A 24,996-nucleotide genomic window follows, 5' to 3' on the forward strand; every position below is an offset into this window, starting at 1 on the left:
TTAATTAAGTGATAATTACTGATTATCTGCTTTGACTCGGATATCATTTTATTTTTAATAATATTGTAGACCCGTACATATTATATTTAAATAATAAATGTACATATTTTGTATTGCTAACGTTTGAAAGAAGACGATGTAGGTTTCACACGTCTTATATGATTGTCTGAACCTATGAAACTAACTACCACTGAGTTAGACCATGCCATTTTATACCCACAGAGTTTAATTACATGATCTTTAACGTATTTATTATAACATTCATTAGTATTTAAAGTGGCAACGGGCAAACTAGACAAACCGTTACATTAGAAAGTACTTTATTTCGCAATAACCCAGGTGTAAAAATTAGAATTTTTTCGGAATATTTTCTGCTCTTTTATTGTCAATATAAAGTGTTTTTAAAGCAAACAAATACGTATAAAATACTTACAATAGGACATGGCTTGAATTAAAGAATATAATAATAAAACGTATAAAATAATTCATCCAGACAACGATCTCTAATCAGATATGTACGTCGCTATCAATAGAAAATAAATTAACAATTACACACTATCATCATTAACTCCGCGGGTTTTGTAAACTCGTATTATGTTCATTTACAACTAATTTACTACAAGATGTGTTCGTTGTTTGTATGCGGCGTCTCCAGCGCCGTATTAGGCGCTGCATTAGTTGTTGTGAGTTGCGTAGTTAGTTTCGTAGTTGTTCCCGATATCGTAGACAGGATGATTATTGATGTAAGTAAACTTTAAGTAAGACTTTTCCTCGAGACACCGAACCTTTACACTAATTTTTAAATGGTTCCAACTTGTATAAAACCACGAAAGTGACACGTGTCCGCAACTTTGCGTTTCACAGTGAAATAAAATTATATTACATTTAATACTCATATAATAACTGTAAACCTATAAAAAATTGCACTAATCTGTCGAACCGTTATTCGCTTTTTATCGTGTGACTGACTATTCACTTGATTGATTCTTACAAGGCGCATTATTAGTTATGTACAAAATATATCAAATATTAACAACGGTTTAATGAATTATATTAGATATTCAACGTGTGTAATTGATTTTATGCCCAGCATCGGTAAATGGCTTTATGACTATTCTTTTTATGTGCAAAAAAGTTCATTGATACATTTGCAAAAAAAAAACAAGTTATTGAAATATTTGTAATCTTATCGTACATTATGTATGAGTATCTATATATCTTTGCAGGGGGACATAAAATCGATTATATCCGATGCTATACTGTGATATAATTGTGTTATTTACTTTTACTCATATTGCAATAAAGAAAGATGTTTTATAACTATACTAGCTTTCCACCCGCGGCATCGCCCGCGCAGTCAAAGAAAAACCCGCATAGTTCCCGTGGGATTTCCGGGATAAAACCTATCCTATGTCCTTTCTCGGGTATCAAAATATCTCTATACCAAATTTCATGCAAATTGGTTCAGTAGTTAAGGCGTGATTGAGTAACAGACAGACAGACAGAGTTACTTTCGCATTTATAATATTATGAGTATGGATATGTATATTGTACAATTTAAATCGACAAATGCTTAATCGATTTTGAAAAATATGTATTAATTTTAAGGATGACATCTTTATCGAGTGACTTAGGATAATATTTTTTATGCCGGGTCTATCGGCGGACATCGGGCAAGGTTATACATATACAATCCTCCGTCAATAAAATACTGTAATTATGATACAAGTATCAAGATACTTGATCAAAAACCTAACATAACAATAATATACCACTAAGTATCTGCTTAATGTTTTAATTATAGGAAGTAGCTCTAGTTAATAATACCGAAGCTTTGGAAAGGTTTGAGGAAATACCTTTCGCACTATCGTTCAAAATAAGGATTTTCAATATCTCCAACCCAGAAACTGTCCTTGCCGGTGGAGTGCCCGCGCTCAACGAAGTGGGTCCTTATGTTTATAAGTAAGTTGTACATGCTATACAAATATAGGTAAGGTACCTACCTATATTTTTACTCATCCACTTTTGAATATCTCTCCTGATATCTATATTCTATATAAAAGAATAATTATAATTTGTATCTGCATATTTTTCTCTTATTCAATGTTATTTCTGTATTATTTTCTTCCGTTTGTTCAATAAACGTGACTTTACTGTGTTATTGTTCTAAATTATTATAATAATAATATACATTACGAATTAATAAGATTCTTCGTTTAAACCATTTTAAACCATTTTTTAAAATAAACTTTATTTATAAGCCTTTTTCAAATACAATAACATGATTAATTATTTGTTAATTACTCTCCTGGAAAAATACAAGTTTACGTTTACAGTTAAACAACAAGTACTTAACAAGGTTGATTTATTTTAAGAAAAAGGTGGGCGTATTGATTAGCCGTAGGCGTTTCTTCCTTGCGAAGTTTGTAATTAATTCGCAGTAATAGGTATTAACGAGAATAATATTTAAAAGGTTGTACAATCGGAGGGAAGTAGAAGAAATGGAAGTGGATGTAATTAAATACCGGATGAGAGATATGTTCGAGTTTGATGCTGAAGCCTCTTATCCTTACACAGAAGACGACCTCGTTACTGTAGTCAACATTCCATACCACGTGAGTGATTTCAGTTATTAACCTATTTCAGAACTAAAACTATAGCTGCTATAGCTAAGCGTAATTATATGTATATGTATAGTTTTAGGTGTGTTTGAAAATCTTCTAGACAGATATTCCATATTTTTTGATAATAGGTATCTATCTAATATCCTTAATCAAATCTCTGGCCCTCTGGGATGTGGGCTTATATTAATTATAACTAATTCCTTTAAAACTTTGTAAACACTTGACTTAATTCTGTATATAGGTATATCTACAAGGACTAGATATATTTATACGACAACACTTTTTTTACAATTCGTCTAAATATTAATAATATACTCCAACTATAAGTAATTCACAAGTAAATGACCTTATACGAACGAACTTATAACAAACTAAAGAAAATTTATTTATCGAATACCTACTCATAAGCATTTGAAATGTCATCATAATTCATTAGCGACCTCGCAGAGCGATTGATAAAGTTGTTAAATAAATAAATGCGAATAAACAACAAAGGCATTGCGAAATACTAATAATCGATTTATTAAAAAATATAGCTGATAAAGTATTGAACAACTGAGTTATAGTAACAATAGACTATAGTAGTCTTGAGAATTGGTTTGATTATAGTAGGGCTTGAAACAAGGTATGGAATTTCACTTTCCAACTATCCCGCAGGTACTCTATCTTTTATGAAATTCGCTGATACAAGGTATATTAATTTTTAAAAATATACAGTACCTAGAAATCCGCTGACTGACTATCACCGTACAAGCACAATTATGTACGAACGTCATGCTTTTATGGTTTTTTGTAAATATTTGTTTTTCTACTGATAATAATGTCGAGTGTCCGAACTAATGAAGGTAGGTTAATCTAATTAATTAACTTTTCTGTGATTTTTTTCTTCATGGAAAAGTTAGATTTGTCTAAGCATTAAATAAGTTTATGTAATAAAGCAATTATATGCCGGTCTTCCCTGTTCATTCACATGCTGCGCTGGGGGTAATTAATCTTGTCATTATAATGATGGCAACGTTTTTACGTTTCCATTGTCTAGATATGCGGTTATCACACATTCCTATAAGGATAGTGTTATTGTGAAATGCTGTGTACTTTGTACCATTTAATAATATGAAAAAATTGAATAACTTGTCTTACGTGACACAATTAATTCCAAGAAGACAAAAACATCTCAGTATGTTTACTTTACAAACAATCTTATATTTTGCTATGAGATTCATAACAAAAACACAAATTCAGGGCCTTTATTAAGTATCAACATTCACCATCACTAATTTGACGAGCCCATTGTATTGACAGACCTTTATACAACGCACTTTACCGGCGTCACATGCATCCCGCTAAATCAGATATCGGAATGTTGTAATTGAGTCGTAGGCTTTTGTACCTCGTACTCTATTGTGGTTCGCGTGTGCCCTAATGGATTTTAAAATTACTGGAATAATGTTTTACTTACACAGCTAGTAGTGGTGAAATTCAATTATTTTAATACTTAAAACATAGTTTTATAAATTATAATCTTGATCATAATAATTCATAACATCATTAGATAGATAACTAAACTGCTTAATTTATAATTAGTAGTATCTACATAAAAATGATAGTAATAATAATGATAGTATAGTTGCTTTAGGGAAAACGCTAATGTACCTACATATTAATATGTATGTACCTACCTAAGTACTTACCTAGCTGAGACTGTCGTTATAACAAATGCAGTTAGTTTATAGGTTTGATTATAATTTAATCGACTCTATTAATTAATAAATGATAATGTTATATTCTCATAATCCAACGCTCCTGAAGTGGAAACCAAAAATTTTCTAAAGTTTTCTGCGTTCCAAATTACGTTTGTAAAATCTGTATTTCGTTCGATCTATTGTATGTTTAAGCCCCAAAAATGCAGACAGGCAATGGTCATAATAACGATGAAATAATAAAAGGCCCTGCAGGGGCTATTTCAAAGGCAATCCGAGATTAATGAAACAAAGGGAAGCGCGTTTTGCAATAGGAAATACCTAAATGGAAATTGCATTCTCAATTAATGCGTATCATTATTAATAGTCGAGCTTATCGACAAGCTTTTAAAATAGATATGTTGCTAATTCATTGTTCTGCTTACCTATATTCATTCATAATATAATACCACAAACATTCAGATACAGATCTATAAAGTAAGTTAAAATAAGTTTGGTATTGTTGTAAAGTATATTTAACTTCGAAACTGTCCAGATTGAAGACACCGATTTGGGTAGCCGTGTCGCGATGGTAACATTAAGTTAAGGGTATCATTTTAGAAATCAATTGATAAAGCAGTATTTCAATTTTCAATACTTACATGTCATTACTTACTGTTAAAACTTAATGTTCACTTAGGTATACTTACTTTTAAACAATAGCGAAACAACACTCGGGGTTAACAATTCTGGTCATGTGTAGCTGTATATTCACATATACATGAATGCCACCTTCTTGAGTTAAATACCAAAACAAAACAAATTATACATATTTTAAGTAACTATACATAAATTGTAGACAATCCGTCGCGCCCTATTGTCGCGGCACTGGTTTTGCGCTTTTGGCTTATTATTCCTATTAGCACAGACTACTATTAGGTATGTTTATGCATATGCGATACTCAAACATATGTAAAGCATTTGGGATAATTAATTTATTATTACCTAGTGACGAAATGAAATGAGTTTTACGGAATTTTCAGTGGGGTGGCGGAGGTAGCCACCTCCCTACTCCCTCACGGATTTAACCGGTTTGTTGGAGAACGGGAAGCCTCCATCGGATAATTGTGTTGTCTGATGCAGTCACCTGTTGCCTGCGTAGAGATCTGATTCTACTGTAATAAACATTTTTGGTTTCGTGAATGTGCGAACAGCGCGGGTAATGTAATTGAAGTTCAAGTCCTGATCAAACGTCGGAGGAAATTCAAATGATTACCTCTTCGCTCAGCGAAGACGTTCCTTATTATATTGATACGATATTTATTTAATAACAAAATAAAAGTTATTATCCAAATCTGTCTATCTTACGAGTAGGTACTCGATATAGGTATAGGTATCCTCCGATAAAATGTTGTATTTACCTATGCAATTTGTATATTGAAATATCAAATAAGAATTCATGTTCAGTAAGAATTTCCCAATACCAATACCAATATACAATACAATACACAATCAGTATACAATCCCTGCAATATGCGAGGTGAAGTCTTACAGTTCAGAAATATTTGCTGTAAAAGGTAGCATAGTCCGTAGGTAGCGATAAAATTATTTACCCATTTCACAAATATGATGTAGGTACATAGTAACTTTATTTACATGACTACCTAAAAATTACAACCCAATTGTAAGATTTGTAAAATAATTTGCTTAAATTATCATTCTTTTAATCGGAACATTAATGAAAATTTGGGAAACTTTAAATTGACTTCAATTTTGAAATTTACCCACTTATTTTTCTACATCACACTATTTATAAAAATGTATATAAAATTATTAGATCCATTTTGTAGAATCTATGCTTGCATCAACATCATATTGATTTCCCATCAATGAGACGGTTCCAGACTTCCGACGATATCAAAGCTTTGTGATGCCTAAAAGACGACAATTTAGTGTTTCCAACTCGGTCGCACTAATTCAATCTAATATTCCTCTCCGTTCAAAGGTGGTTTCGAAATCTAGTTTTTAATTAAATAATAATTAGTTACTAATCCGATATTTGTTATCTTTGCTTTCGTAATTCGATATCTAGGTTGAATAAAAGTGTTTGTTATCTTAATCACATTGCACTGGTATTTCTTAACAGTAGGCATAAGATAAATAAAGATACCTACAGGTAATTGTTTATCAACATAAAAAATATTAATTATATCCACTGCTGGAAACGTAGGTACCTACCTACTACCTATGCCCTCATGAGAATAAACGTACAAATATACCTACGTATAATCTGGGGTGCAGATCTTTCGATAAATTAGAATCATAGTACTATACTAGCTTCCGCCCACGACTTTGTACGTGCATCCCCGTTTTACCGCGTTCCCGCAAGAATTTCGGGAAATCCTTTCTTAGCGGATGCCTACGTCCTAACATCTACCTGCATGCCAAATTTCAGCCCGATACGACCAGTGGTTTGGGCTGTGCGTTGATAGATCACTATATCAGTCACCTTTGAGTTTTATATATGTATATAGAAGTATAGGTACCTGCCTAATGTTTTAATCACAAGACTAATGTTACTACCACAGTATTACAATAAAATAATATTGTAATACTGTGTTACTACTATACGTCATTATTTAACTTAGATACCTCCTTCCCTTTACATCACTAATAAATGCTTTTGTTTTATAATATATGTAATAATCATCGTAAATTCCCGTTTTAATAAGCTAATAAAATTGAAATAATAATGCTTCAATAATTTTCCAATAAATTTTCATCAATCAATTCTGTTTTATTTTCCGTTTAGACTAAATTGAGCCAAATTAAATTTTAAGTACATAGGTATGTTCTGTGAAATACCTCTGATATTACGAATATCAAAGGTTCATTTTAAACTATTAATTAATTTTCATTATACAAATAAATACCGACCTGTTATTCGGACTATTTTCGCTCCCTGGTATTTTTATGTAATACTAGATAAGTGAATACATTATTAATCTATACTAATACTAGCGGTACGCCCCAGCTTCGCCCGTGGTACCTACATGTTTAAACTATCCTATCTCTCAAGTTGGATCGAACTGCACATGGTGTGCGAATTTTATTATAATCGGTTAAGTGGTTCAGGAGTCCATTGAGGACAAACATTGTGACACAAGATTTATATATGTATATCTATACTAATATTATAAAAAGGAAAGGTTTGTAATTATGTATGTATGTACCTATCTATGGTTTTCACGCATAAACTACTGGACCGATTTTGATGAAATTTGGCACAGACAATCTTTAGACCCTGAGAAAGAACATAGGCTACCTTTTATTGCGGGCGAAGCCGTGGCGGACCGCTAGTACCGTATAATTTTGATCAGTTGTATTGTTACTGTTTTGCGAAATATAGGTATTCATGAAACGGATACCTTCGTGATCAAATAGATGACAAATGGGACTTTCAAATTTAAATTAAGTAACGTGGAAATAATGATCATTATAGGTACATATAATGGAGTTGTGTTCTAGAATAATAAATGTTAATATTAAATCGCTGTGCGACTGTACCTAAAATGTAAAATGAATTTAATTTTTTACAATTTGCAAGAGCAAAAATAAATTCTATTTTATAAAGTATAGCAGTTATTTTATTTAAGTCAGTGTAAAGGAAAATTTCATTTCCTTTACACTAACTCTGTATATTTTCATCATATATAGTGGCAAATATCTTGTTTTCAGGGCATTCTGCAAATGGCTGAGAAATTATTCCCGTACCTGATGCTTGCGTTGAGTTTAGCCCTAAATAGCGTATTCGGGGAACACAATGGTCCAATTATGACGACCCGTGTTGGAGACTTATTGTTCGACGGCATTCCAATATGCAAGAACCCTGGGATTATAGGCGGTGTAGCCTGCGACCAAATTCGGACAATTGGCGCTGATGTAAAGAACTTAGTGGAGCAGGAAGATGGCTCTTTAATATTCACTGTTGTTGATTATGTAAGTATGAAGAATCTTGTAGATGTAGTCGAAAACATAACTGAAGCAACATTTTGTTGTTGCGTATCCATATGGAATTTCTCAGTTGCAATCTAGTTGGTCTCGGATTAAGGTAGGTACCTAGAAGCGAAATATAAGTAAACTGCACGTGCACGTTTCCAAGCCTTCGGGAAATATAGATTTCATGTCTATTCCATATTGTAAATGTACTCAGCATTTCGTCATTCTCACTGATTCCACTGAACTGATATTCGATACAAACGGCTAGCGATCAGGTGGACCGTGGAGCCGAACAAACAACTTTAGGGGCGCACCGAGATAGAGGTGCAAAAGTCAAAACCACCCACACCCGGTTCATCATTTACCATCTAATATCTATTTATATTGTACTTACACAAAAAAATATGTACACAAATACGTATTGTTTATTGCATTACCTTATAAACACTTTATTATATTTCACAAAATAATATAAATTCTCAGTAGTTACCGTGTATTAAAGTTAGAATGCTTTATTCCGTACCTAGGTACGAGCTAGCTCGTATATTAATATGAGCTAGGTATTAGCCCTTTCCAAGAATTAAAACGTAATAAAGTGCTGGAAAATTCTTCTTTCAATAAAAAATTCCATACTTTTTATATCGTTGAAAGAAAGTTTCCAACTTAATTAGCAATTCGTTTAAAGACAATTAACAGTGATCCTCTATCCATTTTCTTGGAACACTGCACAGACTTCTGTAAGAGGACTTTATTCTCAACGTACGGATATATTATCAATCAATCAATTCAAACAACTCGGTACTGATGAATATTTATACATTTATACGATATATTTTATCATCTTAAAACTATATCTAAGTATTTTTTTCAATTACCATTTAAATCGGCATTCGAAACTAATGTAAGATATTAAATTATTATGATATACTATGATATACTATTACACATAATATATAGAACTAAAAATTAATATTCACAATTATTCAAATATTTCGTGCACAAAATATACCAAACGTACTCCAACAACACATTGATAATTAATTATGTTCTAATTGGAATGTGTTTCAAATTTATATAGGTATTCTATTGTATGCTTTAAACTATTATTTCACTGTTAACAATAAAATAGATCACAATAAGCATTTCGAATTAGCTTCCCCCGGCTATATTAATTAGGTAGTTACAACATAAATGCAAATTCACATCATCAAAATGGCTGCAGGGTATAATCGCTAATCGATTTAATTAAAACTGTACTACATAATTATAAAATGAAGTGAGGATTGTTTAATCGTTCTGGTCTTCAGGGAGCAGTTATACGTCTTGGACCTGACCTTTATCCCGTCTCTCAATGCCTGCAGTTAATTACCTCTCCGTTGCATTACTGACTTAGTGCATAGTGTGGTTCATTAACTCGATTGGATGCCCTCGTCACTTCTATTCTATTTAACTAAAAGGACGGTTTACTTTATAATTTATTTACGCTGCAGCTTTTATTGTTTAAATCACTTACACACAAGTTATATTTCATTTGATGTAGCAGTGAGTTTTGTCTTAAAGTAACAGGATCGCTTCTATAACTATGAACATAATAACTGATGAATTGCAGGTGTTCATATATATTATTATGTTTATGCTTGTATAGTGTAGGTACCTACTATCTCTGTTTAAAGTAAGCCTGAATTAAAAGCATATACTTACTTAAAAAAATGGACAACAAAATATCAGTCTGGAAAATTGGTGGTTGTAAAGCAACAAACACAACCCTTTCAACTTAATTACATGCCATTAGATGGTAACAAAATGGAGAGGATTTATTCTATTTTTAAGTTTTGTTTTAAAACATTGCTTTCTGCCTTCCTTCCTTCGTCTCTTTCCTTCAAGAAAAAATACGCAGGAGTAAAAGAATAGCATATATGCTTTTCGTATTCTGTCTGCAATACAAAGGCAAGGTAAAGAGACACGAATATGTGTACGTGATAAAGTGAAGTCTGAACGATGTGTGTGTGTGCGTGTAAAGAAAACTAAATGACATTGGTCGCTAAAACTCATCCTGCTTAGTGCTTCCCTTTAACATTATAAATGCAAAACTTTTTACGGTGGAATATGAATATGTTTAGACGAGGTGGTGAATATGACATGCAAAAATAATTTTCTTGGAAATTTGTTAAAAAAATAAAAAACCAAGAAATAATCCTTTTATGAGGTTATATTTAAACAATGACTAATAGGTACTATGTAAATAATATGGCAGAAATAGCTAAATATATTATACTAGCTTTCCACCCGCGGCTTCGCCCGCGTTTTCAAAGAAAAACCCGCATAGTTCCCGTTCCCGTGGGATTTCTGGGATAAAACCTATCCTATGTGTTATTCTGATGTATAAGCTATATTGTGGTTCATTCAAATCCATTCAGTAGTTTTTACGTGAAAGAGTAACAAACATCCATACATCCATACTTACAAACTTTCGCCTTTATAATAGTAGTAGGATAAAGGATTGGATATTTATAAGATACTAATAAAGAACTTTCGAGTGAAAAAAATTTCGACTGCAATAGTCTATAACAAAGCTGATTTTTTATTTTTGTGTTGTTCATTTATTGAGGAAGGCTAATTTATTCCATCAAGCATTGATCAATAAGATCAAGGGGATTAAACATTGAAAATGTTGCAAACGTGTAAAAAATATTTTTATTTTTTGCTATCGTTGGTTGCGTGTACACGGATATATGCACAAATAGTTTTATTTGTATACGCGGGTTGATAATGTTGTATGTCCGGATAAATGTTTTCTCAGGTGCTTATAGTTATTGCGAAGGAGCTATAATACAGAACTTACAGAAAACTATCTATTACTTTAGGAAATTTTATTAAATGTATTGCCCAAAGGACACAGAATGACATTTTAATATTATGAGCTTCGTCGGACATACTACACAAGGCACAATGCGACGATGAACAGAATAATATATCTTATATATAAAATTCTCGTGTCACAATGTTAGTCTGCATACTCCTCCGAAACGGGTGGACCGATTCTCATGAAATTTTCTGTGCATATCGGGTAAGTCTGAGAATCGGCCAACAATTATTTTTCATATGTACCACGGGCGAAGCCGGGGCGGACCGCTAGTTAATTTATATTATGTAATACGCTTTTGTAAATTATATAACAAAGGTGAGTAGGTCCCTCAATAGAATGAAAGGAAAGTTATTTTTAATGGAAATACAAGCCTAACATGAATATTTGATGTAGGTAGGTATTATTAGGTGCGTTCAAAAGCACATGAGATTTCTATATTTAAATGTCGTTTTACTGCTAAATTGGCTATAATCTATACGTATAGGTATATAAAAAAATGAAACCCGTTTTCCTTGGTCATGGTACGCGTTAAGGCGTTACCAGGCAATTTCGACTATGTTCAACCTCTATAAAGTCTGGTACAACATAAAGCACAATACCGAAAAAAATATATAAAATAGGATGGTCTTTGATCTTTAATTGCTCGCGAGGACTTTTTTCCAAAGTTAATAGATTTCTAGAAAAAAAATGTGCCGTGGTCATCGATTTTTCCGCATATACTCTATAAACTTCGTAACCTGCTGACTTAAAGCTCTGAAAATTTTATGTTTAATAAATTATCAGTTACACAACAGTCCCTGACGAGGATTTTTTGTTTCACTGATTGGTATCTTTTTAAATACAAAATGCGAGGAAAAAAGAAGGTGCAGCGGGATAGGTTTGAGATCCGTCAAGGTTATTAGCGCATGTATAAGCCTTAACGGGTGAACCGATTTCGATAATTCTTTTTTTATTATATTCCTTGAAGTATGAGGATGGTTCTTATGAAGAGAAAACGTAAATTGTAAAATGTACCACAGGCGTAGCCGGGGCGGACCGCTAGTAATAAGATAATGATACTTAATTTCGATGTACACACAACTTTTACGACATATACATTATACACACATCGTAGTGAGATTTATCTAACACTAAATTGCGGTTTATTGAGTGACTGTAAGCAAGACAAAGACAAGCACAATATTCAAACATGATTAATTTCATTCTAGATAAGATTGTTAAAATTTTGAAATAAGTAAGTAGGTATACCGTAGTATGCAGGAATATTTTCGTCGGGCTATTTTGAAATCAATCCAATCTAATTATGTTGTATCTAAATATTTTTAAATTAAATAAAAAAAATAGTATAAAAACAGATAATAGTCATATTGACAGCACAAAAATCATATTGAATTATAAATAAATAATTAGTTAAAATAAACAAAAAAAGCCTTTTGTTTCCATACAACATCAATTCTAGGTAATTTACAATTTGTAAATCAGATATTGTATTACCTAGGTAGTAATTATTTTACAATACAAACTGTTGTCAAACCAAACTTATATTTGAACGAGTATAACTTTTGCTTCGCTTCGATATAAAGCAGGAAATACAATTTCGGCAGTTTAGGGTGATAGGAAGTCTAGCCTCTACTTAAATTAAAAATAAAATATCATTTAACAAAAATAACTTAATTATTGGACCCGCCGACGGGCGGTCGGTCTATAGAACCCCGAATGTATAGGGAGAGAATGGGTTGCACCCCCTTAGCGACGCCCGTGTTTACAGCAGGTAAATTAGCAGAGAAGTTATTTGACGGATATTGATCAACGTCGCCTTTAGACCACTGCTTTGTTCTAAGTTACAAGATGTTACAAGCCAGTCAAGCCATATACAAGTATAATAAGACACTACGCATCTGCCGCATACTTAAAAATTAAGTAGGTAAAAACGTTCTATCGCTTTAACTACATTAATTTTAATGACTTATGTTTATGTTGACAGAAACAAGACAATCCCAGCGAGATATTCGAAGTATTCCGAGGTATCGAGGACCCCAGCAAGCTCGGCATTATCAAATCGTACAATGGATCGTCATACGTCGACTACTGGGTCCCTCAACGAAATGAAGCAGGCGACACATATCCCGGTATATGTAACATGATTAATGGCACTGACGCCGCCATATTCCCGCCCTTCGTTGATAGAGATGAATCTAAATACGCTCTCAATCTCGACATTTGTAGGTAAGTGATTATGAGACAAGAAGCCTTTTAACGTTTGTAACAACAAAATATTTGTAAAGAAAAGTTACAGATAAACTTGAACATTGAAATAAAAGAAAGGGCGGAAAATATAAGTTTATTTCGTTACCGATGAAGCCAAATTTACTGCTTTGCGAAATAGCGAAAATTGCGATACGAAACTCGTAATCAAAATTAAATTAACATTTTCTTTTATGCGAACTTTAATTAGGTTTAGAGACATTTATTTTCAAAGAATTTAGTAAAGCTTTATAATATTATAACTCCAATTAACTTATAATGAGGCAGATTTCATTGCATGATATCATCAATATATCCTATATTATCAATTTATAATATAAAATTTGTGTAACTTCAATTTCACCAAACTTATATATTTGATCTCGTATCACCCGTGCGCGCGATTCGCGAAAACTGATTTGCAGGGGATCATTCCTGTGGTCGGATGACGATTATCATTTCTGTCACCACAAATTAATTTGATTATAGGAATTCATGACAATATCAATCCGTTGCTATTGTTGAGCCAATTTAATAGGCAACATTTGACGTCTATCAATTTTATCTTCATAGGGTGGTAACCTGCTTAAAAACATCGATTAAAGTGAATTAATCGATACGGACTTGAAACATTTGTCAATCGAACTTGAAACACATGTCAATAATTTATGATGATTTTTATTCCCAAGTAATCAATGCATTCGATTCTAGATGTCAGTTTTCGATTTTTAGAGTAACGTCTCTGGTATTTAAAAAGAAAAAACGTTTATTGACACAAAATTGTAGCGACGTCTGATCTTTAAATCAGAAATTGTTTATTATGTTTATAATGGTTTATCAGTATAATCAAATCCTAAAATTACTTGTATCGGTCATTATTGTTATAAATATGTAATCGTAATTGAAAAAAAGTTAAGCAAATGTGGAGTTCTAACAAAACGAAATATCATGTTATTCTATGTCGTCGTTACTAGGTTACGTTGTTGAATTTTGTTGAAATGTTGCCTATTAAAATGGCTCTACTATATAAATATTCATTCGGCTTCAGGTATTTATTTTAGTAATTGATGATAATTAAATTCCATATAAATTTGGGAGAGATCGACCACTCGTGCTAATATATTTTATTTTATTTCGCTGAAATTTAACTGATTTCCTCGTAATCAAATTAATGAAACTTTAAATATTGTGTCATTGATACATATTTTTTGTGGAATAAATTGAATGGTAGGTAATGTAGGATGCGATTACGGTCGCGGTGTAGTGTACCCCTATATGCCGTCGCCTAGACCAATTCGGCCACTCAGTCAAGCTGACATCATATCGAATTTCGTCCGTGCTGTCAACCGTGCCGCTCATTGCGCTCAGACGATGTTTGTCATCTACCATAGGCTACAAGAATATCCTCGAAAATGATACGTTTCGCGCATAGATACATGAAGACAAATTAATACGATTCTATGTGATTCTATTGTCGACATCGGTGTCTTGTAAAGATTTGTACACATTAAACGTTGTAAAATTTATTTTGTGTTTACAAAGTAACGGTCAATAAAGTTAAATTAATGTAAATGTGTCATAGTTTTGTTGTTGTCTTTTATTTTATTATGTGATGTCCTTTTTTATTTCTATTTTGTACATAATTTGCCTTAATTTTCTTTACTTTTTTTTTCAATACATTGGTTGGAAGAAATTGCTTGAAGCAATAAAGCCGCCCTTTAGATCAAATGTCCTGTCTGTGTGTGTGAAATTTGTATTTTGTTTTGTATGCAATAAAGATTAGAAATAAATAAATAATAAATGCAATTTTCCAAAGTATCGATTGCTTTGTTATGATAGGATTCTTTACTCTTTAGGAAAATACATACCATTTAAACCTGTGACTTTATTTTAATAAACTGTAACAAAAAGCGCAGTTACAAGAAACAGCGTTTAAATTAGACCTCAAGCATTAAATATGGTGCACAATAATTAAATAGATGCTTTGTCTCTAAATACGGCGCTGCCACGAGCTTCCTCCAAACTATTCGAACTTCATCGTTTTCCAACAACAATGTCATCCAAGATAGATTCCCCTGTAACTTTCTCTGATTACTTTGATGAAACCAAATTGTCTCCTATAAATATCTATAACCTCAAGTATTAATACAATCTGTATTTGATAGGGAAGGTATTTGTGAACATAATATACTGAAAATACGAATTACTATAGAATTCCAATTATGTGCAAAGTGACACATTTTTTAGCGAGTGTAAAGTTTATTTTGTTTTTAATTTTATTCAATGTAATTTTTATAAATGTGTAATTTTATATTTAATTTATAGATCGGTAGAATTAAGGTATCAATACGACACGGAGTATAACGGGATCCCAGTCGCAAGGTTTGCTGCTCACGAGTGGTTTTTGGACAACGATGAGGGCTGCTTCTGCCTGAACGTGACTAGCGGCATCACGAGGGAAAACGGGTGTCTCCTCAAGGGCGCCATGGAGCTGTATAGTTGTGTTGGTGAGTACACTTTGATGCCTACATAACACGGAGGCTAATTATATTACCGCTCGAAAAATCTATACGCACATATCCGTAAGTCTAGCTTGGCCACGCCACCCCCCAGGAACGCAACTCGCCCCTCTTCCGCTTCTTGCTCCGCATGATTTTCGTACCTATAGGTACAAAGATTTCGCTCCACTATGCCTTTTCCACTCGAAATGCGCTAAATGAAGCTAGATCCTTTTAGATAGGTACCTCAAGAAAGTCCAGTGTAAACGCGACCTTAAAATTTGTAAATTTGAAGCCCAATCAATATCTGTCAATATCATAAGCCAATGAAGGATCGCTCGTGGTATCGATGAGCAATGCCACGACAAGTCGTTTGATCCGTCGTGACATCGCTTTGAGCTCAACTGATGCAAGGACATGATAATCAAATATAGGACTGTGTTCAGTCATCAGTGCTTACTTATCAAATGATCAAATAATTAACTTTTTACATCATTCATTTATATTTTGGCTTCCGCTATAGACATTTGCATCTACTCGAAATCAAGTAGTAAAGTCGTCGGCAAATTCAAACCCATTCTTGCCAGGAAAGGCTTATAAATATTATTTAACGAGGATGATATAAAAAAACTCGGCAATTAAACTTATATTAATCTCAATCAAACGGCTTTTAAATTCGAGATCGGACGGAACCTTGAATTAGTTCATTAATTAACATATTAAAACGAATATAATATTTGTGGCTATGCGTAACCTACCTAGAATTTTCCTTTAAAATTCGTGAGTAGGTATTCACATAGTATTCTTCGGAAACTTACAGGAAAAATGCAGACAATATTTTAATTCCGTGAATATTAAACAGTTTAGTGTTCTTAGATTATATTGTTCAATATAATCTAAGAACACTAACCTGTTTAATATTATCCCCTTATGTGATAAAGATTGTCGGGAAAACCATCAGTGAGTAGGTATTCCCTTAAAATCTGGGTAGATTATTTTCTTTCAAAGGCTTTCCGGCGCCCGTCTATTTGTTCCAAATTATCCCTAATACTAACTAAAAGTAGTCCATATATTTAGAACAAATTATTTGCTTAGATTTGCTTCCTTGCGAATTACAAAGTTCATAAGCAATCATTATTATTAATTATTATACATTTTTATGAAACTTTCATATAGGTAATAAAATGTTAAGAAAATTAGATCCAATAGCATCCAATGAAATTAAAATTGTTATAAAACGTTGAATCATTCGAAAGCTTTTTCAAGTTGCCTGATGCCTCAGTATTGATTATCACGACATTTAATTTCTTATTGCTCGGTATACCGTACAATAAATGTCTTGTTATTAAATGTCTTGTTGTTATTCATTGTAATGTATCTGAAGGATTCAGAAGATAATTATAACGATAAAGTGTAAGTACACATTATTGATCGTTGCAAGATTATTGGAGGCGAGTATACACAGATCCGACCATGCCGTTACATACAGTCTGTAATCACTGTATTGTCATGCATTGCGACTGTATTAGGTGGCATTAGTCTCCATTTTCATCTGAGTAAATTCGGTATCCAACGGTCACAGGAACGTTCTGCTTTAGTTTGTTTGTAGGTAGGTACCTATAACTCAGAACGCTCACAAAATTAATTAATTTAAAATGTATAGTTGGACGCTACTTTTGTAGACCGTACTAAAGTTAAGTATTACATTTGTATGTTTTAATACAATAACAAAACCCAACAATGCAAACTATGTAGTGAGTTATTATGTTAACATACTTGTTATAATTGTTTCATTAAAATTATTTAGCGGAAATCCCTTACGCTTAATTCCCTCATTGTTGCTGAAATGAGTAGGTATTTGTTATGATTCCGTAAAATATATTTCATAGTGAAGTGATTGTCGGTTGCTAGCACATAAACAGATAGGTAAGAGGATTTTATGCAGCGCGGCTGTAATCCCTTTGAAGTACTTTCGATACAGATCATAATATATATATAGTAAAACCAACCCTGCTTTTAAATTAAATTTATTTATAGATATTTTATGGAAAATCTTCGGAGAGGGAAGCCTTTTGATAACGTTTTACCTACTCAATTTGTGAATAAATGCTAAATGGGTATTAGAATTTTTACTCTAATCCTACTGTTAATATCACAAAATACTTAGGTACTTACACATGAATTCAAAATAATACAATTTGTGATAAAGTAGTTTTACAAGCATAGAAATGGAATACGTAAAGTTTACTTCATTCATTTTGAACGACATAATACATCTTCTGAATATAAAGCAAAACGGGAGACAAAAGGTACGTATTTAATATCTAGTGCACGTTATTAGCAAGGTCTTGTGTCCTGTGCAGTGCATTGTACACTTGTACGTTAACTGTTGGAGAATAAGAATGAATAAATCGTATTCAGATATGTTTTTACGACAATTTTATAACAAAATATATAATAGTAGATAGAATCCCTCATTGAGTGTGGAACCGAATATTTCAACTAGGTGTTACATCAATTTCCGAACAAAGAATTTCTCTTATGATCTATTTGGAATAATTTCAATATTAAATCAGGGAACTGATTTACGAAATTTTATAGCTCAAGTGCTGGATTATTATCGTTAAAACAGTATTTCGTAGCTTTTAAATAATTTGTATTGTTGAAACATCCTCGGGATATAATTACGAGCGGATAAGAGGAGTAAGCCTTTGAACGGGGCTTTTAAAAATAAATTTACAACAGGGTAATTTCTTCCGTAGGTACTTATGTTCGATTTTTTTTCTAAACTGCTATAACCAGAGGTCTTTTGTTACACCAGAGAAGCAATTAACTTTTTATTTTAAGTTTTCCATAAAATTCAATTCGGTGCCTTTTTTAATTTCATGTTTCTTCTTCACTTTTCGCCATTTACTTTCATATTTTATGTTTATGATTTGGTCTATATTATATTACAAATCTAATACGTTATGTCTTCATTCTAATATAACTACACATTGTATCATTAATTCACAAAAATATAAAATAATATTACAAAGTTTTAAATTAAAACACCAGTTTATTAGCATTGTTAATAAGACCTTGAACTATTATTGAAAAAAAAAACAAGAATAGCTCATTATGCACACATTAATTACAAAGTGTAATGTCCTGAATTATTGAATAGTTGAATATTAAAGAAGTTTAATTTCAGCAATATTTTTAAAAAAGCTTATGGTTGGTTAGATGATAGATCGCTACCGGACATTCTATGTATATTGTATAGATATTTATTTACACTGTGATATTTTATTTTATATACATAACATGTATGTCTTTTACTAAAAATTGGCGTAGTACTTACGTAGTAATTTAATCTGTAGTAGTACCTGTACATTATATCAGCTCTCAACTTTCAACTTGCAGTATCAATGCTATTTGTTCCATTAACACGCATTTAAAGTATCTCTTCATAATTATTATTAATCGAAAAATATTGTCAATTGATAATAAAAATAATTACGACCATCGCAAGCTGATAATAGCCTCAGAAACAATTACATTTTGTTATTTGTGTTTACTGATCTACCGATTGATATTGTTATAATTTAATAAACACGAGCGTTACTTTTGTAGCGATTTTCCTTTGTGTTTTATTTACAGTTGGCACTGTTGGTAAACATAAACTTCGTTATGCCTGTGAAATTTCACCCTTACATTTTTCAGCTCCAACAACTTTCAATGTTGTAACAGCTTTTTTCCTGAACAATAGCAGAAATTGTATTATCAATCACTGTGCCTCAGTTACTGTAATAAATTTAAAAAATTTAAATCTTCATGGTTATTAAAATTGTTTACACTCGCTCCAAAAAAAATCCTACTATCCTACTATGAATAAATAAAATTATAAATGCGAAAGTTTGTGAGGATGTGTAGGTATATATGTGTGTTTGTTACTCTTTCACGCAAATATTACTGAACCGATTACAATGAAAATTTAGCACGCGCATAGAGGGTAACTTGGATTAACACATAGGATAGGCTAATCACGGAAATCCCGGTTTAAAGGAACTATGCGGGTTTTTCTTTGAAAACGCGGGTGAAGCCGCGGGCGGAAGGCTAGTCTTTTATATTTTACGTAGGTACGTATGTTTTAAACTCCCTCCATCTGCATCGCAGACACGTTCCTTTAAAGCTTTTGTTTTTTATTAAGCAGGTATATCATTTTGTATTATGATAATTTATGACATAATTTATTTTCTACTTAAAAACTTACTTTAAAAAAGTATAAAGTACCTAGGAACTTTTTATTTTATTTTCACTATTATAGTGCGCAGAACTAGAAGTATTTATTTACAGTTGCTCTATATAAATGAATCGATCGTATCTAATTAAATAAATTGTTTCAATTGATATGCGTATAATGAGCGATTGATTTATATTTATAATTCAGGATCCATCGCCCATTTTTGCAAGTGACTACTATCAAGCTAATTTTCCGTGAGTAGAGCCCTTTATTTTGATGAGACGACCAATAATTTCCTGTACGAAACTCTCGATTGTGGTAGCTAACAGAGGTAACAAGGATACCTTCAAGGCTGGCACTTTGACCCTGTCATAAAATTTTCTCTTAAGTGTAGGTATACCCCCTATGCAGATGAAGTTATTTATCATTGCTCCAAAATGCATGGCACTTTAATCTGCTGCAGTCGAGATTACCGTTAGCATGCGGGCACGGCAGTCGGCACGAAATGGGCGCGGGCGCGCGGCGGGAGACCACAAGTAAAAAAGCGCGCACTCGGTTATGGTACGCAAACGCAAATTGAAATGTTCGGCGTCGCGTTGTTGACTAGCGCGCTTCTTGCGTCGGCCGCTGCACGTATTTACGATCGCTGCGAACTCGCCCGCGACTTGCAAGCGCTCGGTGTTGACAAGGACCATCTCGCTACCTGGGTGTGCATCGCTTTCCACGAATCGCGTTTCGACACCGCCGCCCGCAATCCGCACAGTGGTGATCATGGACTATTACAAATAAGTGAATTATATTGGTGCGGCCCTGGAAAAGCATGCGGAGCACCCTGTTCTGCGTTCCGAGACGAAGACATTTCAGACGATGTTGAATGTGCTCAACAAATATACCAAGAACACACGCGGCTGCAAGGCGACGGTTTCCTCGCTTGGGTGGTTTACCCTCACCATTGCAGACATAATGCCAAAAAATATCTCGCTGATTGTGATAGTCATTTAAAAAATGTTTCTTATAAACTTGACGTCGATAGAGGGCGAGCTTTGAAGACTAGGCATCGAAATCGAGGAAATAACAATGAAACCGTTCCTTACTACAAAAAATTCCCCAACATCGACGATCTAAAACCACCCTATATTCCCATAAATACCCTCTTAAGAGGTAAATTTGAGGAATCAGAAAGAGAGAGAGAAAGAGAAGCGGTTAAAAATTATGATAATAGTAATTATTATAATGTTTATAACGAAAATAAAAAACATCCCTTCGAGTGGCTTAATAACAAACTATTTATCACAAGCTCTATGAAAATTCCTCTAACAAAAATTTACAACATCGATGAACTCAAGCCACCAGTATACGATGGGAAAACAAGGTTTGAATACAGTGAAGCTCCTGTTGTTCGCACAACAACAACTCTTCGTACCCCTACTACTACTATCGATCCTGCATTAAGGAATATAAAACCACCGAATCCAAAGAGGATAGAATCAAATCAATTCCGGCGCCGAAAAATGATGTCCTTTGACAATAACAATGAAAATAAGAATTTCCAAGTGACGTCTACTCCTTCGTTCCATGTGCATAATTTTCGATTTCCGGTTATTACAACGACTGCTATACCGACCACCACGACTACTAAACGGCCTACATACATATCACAGTCATATTCCCAATCCCCGATAAATCAAAATCAAACTTCACATAAATGGAACAAGAAAGAAGAGTCACCTCGAGAAGTCAGTCGGAAAAATAATCGCCAAGAAACTGTATTTGTGCCTCTCTCAAGAGCAGAAATTCCTTCAAATCATTCTACAATTTATGCAAAACGTCAAGAATTTAGTGCCTCAACAACACCAACTTCACCAGCTCATTCGCCACTGCATAAAGATTTCGAAAAAGACAGAAGTTTGACCGTGTTAAATTCGGGGGCTTATCAGACAACTACGGCGACACCTATTAGATTTCATTATATAGGTCAAAATAGCAATAGCAATATATGGCATGTACCAAGTCCGGCACCAGGTACTCTTCAATCTCGCTTTAAAACCAGTAATAATCTAGATCTATCATTTACAACAACAAAAAGAATAGAACCGCCTATAACACCTACATTATCGACTTCCACGACACCACACACGTGGATAAATCATCAATTTAAAAACCAACAAGATTATGAATTTAGCACTGTCACACCTCCACCGACACGACCATGGGTGACATTTACATCCCGAACTAAATGTGCCTCAAGTAGTACAGTTCAAATGGAATCGACCACAGCTAGATCTGCAGCATCTTCCTCGACAACAATAAAACATTCAAACATATTTCCAAGTCAACAACCTCGTACTACCGCAACGGAAAGAACTACCACCACCACTCAATCTATATTTGACCTCTATTTAAAGCCTACAAAGCGTCCAAATATTGTATTAAATTTTCCTGAATTCAAAGACAGGCCAGTCAAATTAAGAATATTTTCTGAAGGCACCACATCTTCCCCATCCCATTTCTACTCGGGACAGGTCAGATCCTACAGCACTGACAATAAAAAGCCGGACCAAAAGATAAGTTGATCGATCAATCTTTAGTTTCCTTAATTATTTTACAAAAACACTGCCATATGCTTATTTTGCATAATTTTCCTAGGATTAGACCAAAAAGCATTTATTAATTAGTGTAAAGACATGTTTATTCATAATAATAAAATTTAATGTGTTGCTCTTACAACTGATTTTTATTCAAAGTTATTCATTAATAAGTACCTAATATTATATTATTATATTTGTCTTCCTAGTATTTAGTCTGATGAAAATGAAAATAATAATAATTTAAAGGTTTCAAGCTATGAGTTGTTATTGCACAGCGAAAAGATTTTGCAAAGCCTCACAATTTGCTTCAAATTTATAATATTAGATATGCATATTGCATACGTAGTATATCTGTATTACAAATTGTTATTTTAATGACTTTCGATTACCTAGTCTGCTTTTATTTTATTAATATACTAGCGGTCCGCCCCGGCTTCGCCCTTGGTACATATTTCCCAATAAAAAGTAGCCTATGTCCTTTCTCGGGTATCAAAATATCTCCATACCAAATTTCATGCAAATTGGTTCAGTAGTTTAGGCGTTATTGAGTAACAGACAGACAGACAGAGTTACTTTCGCATTTATAATATTAAGTATGGAGTATGGATATGGATAACATCTTTGTACCTATTCGCTCACATACAGCGTTTATCTTTAAAATACGCATCTCGTTTATAATTTTATGCTAATATAGTAGAATAACGACTTTAATATAAAAATTAGTTAAACGTGTTTTAAACAGAAAATAATATATTGAACACTATATTATTATAGATCGACCTTGCAACGAACTCTGACCTTTGTCAGATTTCTAAATAATTTATTCCAAATAATTAATTAAAAAAATACGTTCGACGACAAAGATCTACTCGATTGGAACTGGCTGTCCAATAATAAAGTAAACATAGATAACTTCCTGCAAATCTAAAGCTTTTGGTCTAAACTCTAAATTAATAAATACATATTTAAAGTTCAATTTATATTCATACAATTTATAAAATCTTTGCTTCTACCTACTACCATGGTAAATAAATACATGTGTTTGAACATAAAAAAATGATAAAGAAGCCGAAGTCGTCAGCTTTATTTATTGGCTACCTATTACGTGTCCTTTGACACAGGTGATGTTAAATGTTCGCTATTGCGGGTGATTATTATTCATAATATGAAGCGTCGGAAAACAACTTGACCATACAGCAACTCATCCCGTCCTACCGGTTGTTTAAGGCCGCTGCTTGACCGACTGAGAAAGATCACCTCACCGAGCCAACCTCACTGTCACAGGAAAATATTTAACAATTAAAGTTTAGTATTATTGATATTATGGCAGGAAGCAATGCATATGCCATTATTAATAAAAGAAATTATTAACCGTCGTTAAAAGTTAACCTATCAATGATATTACAATATTTAATTCAAGGTTCATTCTTAGATATGACTTAATTGAATGTTATTATCTAAAATCTTATCGTAATAGAACAATTATTTATATTTTAATACAATAACTATTTTGCGAACTTTATTTTTATTAGAAATAAATACAAGCGGAATTTATCACAAATCAAGCCACTGAAATTGAGAGAGAACTGCGATTTTCAATCAACCTAATTAAATGTGTTTCCATTACTCGTGGAACGGCAAACATTGCAATGGTTTTGTGATGTTGAAATTGCCCTTTCATTCACTAAACATCTACACCGCTTGAATACATTTTCTTTTATTTTACAAATCCCGATACTTCTGCAATCTATTCTATTTACTTAGAATCAATTAAGATATTTTGAATTTTTTTTCCAAACTTTAATAGAGATTCACCAAATTACCTTATTGCGAAACAAATATAAAAACATACAAACATTGATTGATTTGACTCTTGACCTGACTTCTTGTGCTTGATACTTGTTTAAAATAAAACGTATTTAAAGGTTTCGAGTTATGAGTTGTTATTACACGATTAGGACATCATTGAATAATTGCCTAAATGTATGAGTTTAAAAATATTCCAAAGGCGTCTCTCGTTCATCATTTCATTTGTAGAGCACACGTCGTTTAAATCGCGTCCGACCAGTTTTCCAAATTACCTATTTATAAAAGAACTTTTCGCTTAACGTAAGTACGTCAACGTATCACGTATGTGATAACTTGAAATCTTCAGAGCGTACCTATAACTTGCGCGATATGTTTATATTGGGCCGAAGCCCGAAATGCATTTCAACTGAATGCATTATTTAATGAGAAGTATATTTCCGACTTCATTTTGGAGCCAGATTTTA

The 24,996-nt window shown here is 32.9% G+C and overlaps 2 protein-coding genes across 2 annotated transcripts in view; both read left to right on the forward strand.

Moving 5' to 3' along the window:
• The first annotated feature begins 290 nt into the window (after positions 1-290).
• The window catches only part of LOC149911166 (sensory neuron membrane protein 2-like), a 35,026-nt gene continuing 10,320 nt past the window's right edge, over positions 291-24,996 (forward strand). Inside the window, exons 1-6 of the mRNA XM_090103700.1 lie at positions 291-743; positions 1,805-1,962; positions 2,474-2,615; positions 8,042-8,302; positions 13,153-13,394; positions 15,738-15,919. Of these exons, the coding sequence (XP_089959826.1) occupies positions 624-743; positions 1,805-1,962; positions 2,474-2,615; positions 8,042-8,302; positions 13,153-13,394; positions 15,738-15,919 (1,105 nt within the window). The 5' untranslated portion in view covers positions 291-623. The remainder of the gene's footprint in view (positions 744-1,804; positions 1,963-2,473; positions 2,616-8,041; positions 8,303-13,152; positions 13,395-15,737; positions 15,920-24,996) is intronic.
• Positions 20,686-22,862, forward strand: LOC149911167 (uncharacterized). Its single transcript, XM_090103688.1, has one exon. The coding sequence runs from the start codon at positions 20,717-20,719 to the stop codon at positions 22,706-22,708; it is 1,992 nt and encodes a 663-aa protein (XP_089959814.1). The 5' UTR covers positions 20,686-20,716; the 3' UTR covers positions 22,709-22,862.

The sequence above is a fragment of the Colias eurytheme genome, chromosome 1 (genome assembly GCF_061535395.1).
Source record: "Colias eurytheme isolate Ceu_HAF_F1 chromosome 1, ilColEury1 Martin Lab GWU primary, whole genome shotgun sequence".
Taxonomy (NCBI): Eukaryota; Metazoa; Arthropoda; class Insecta; order Lepidoptera; family Pieridae; genus Colias; species Colias eurytheme.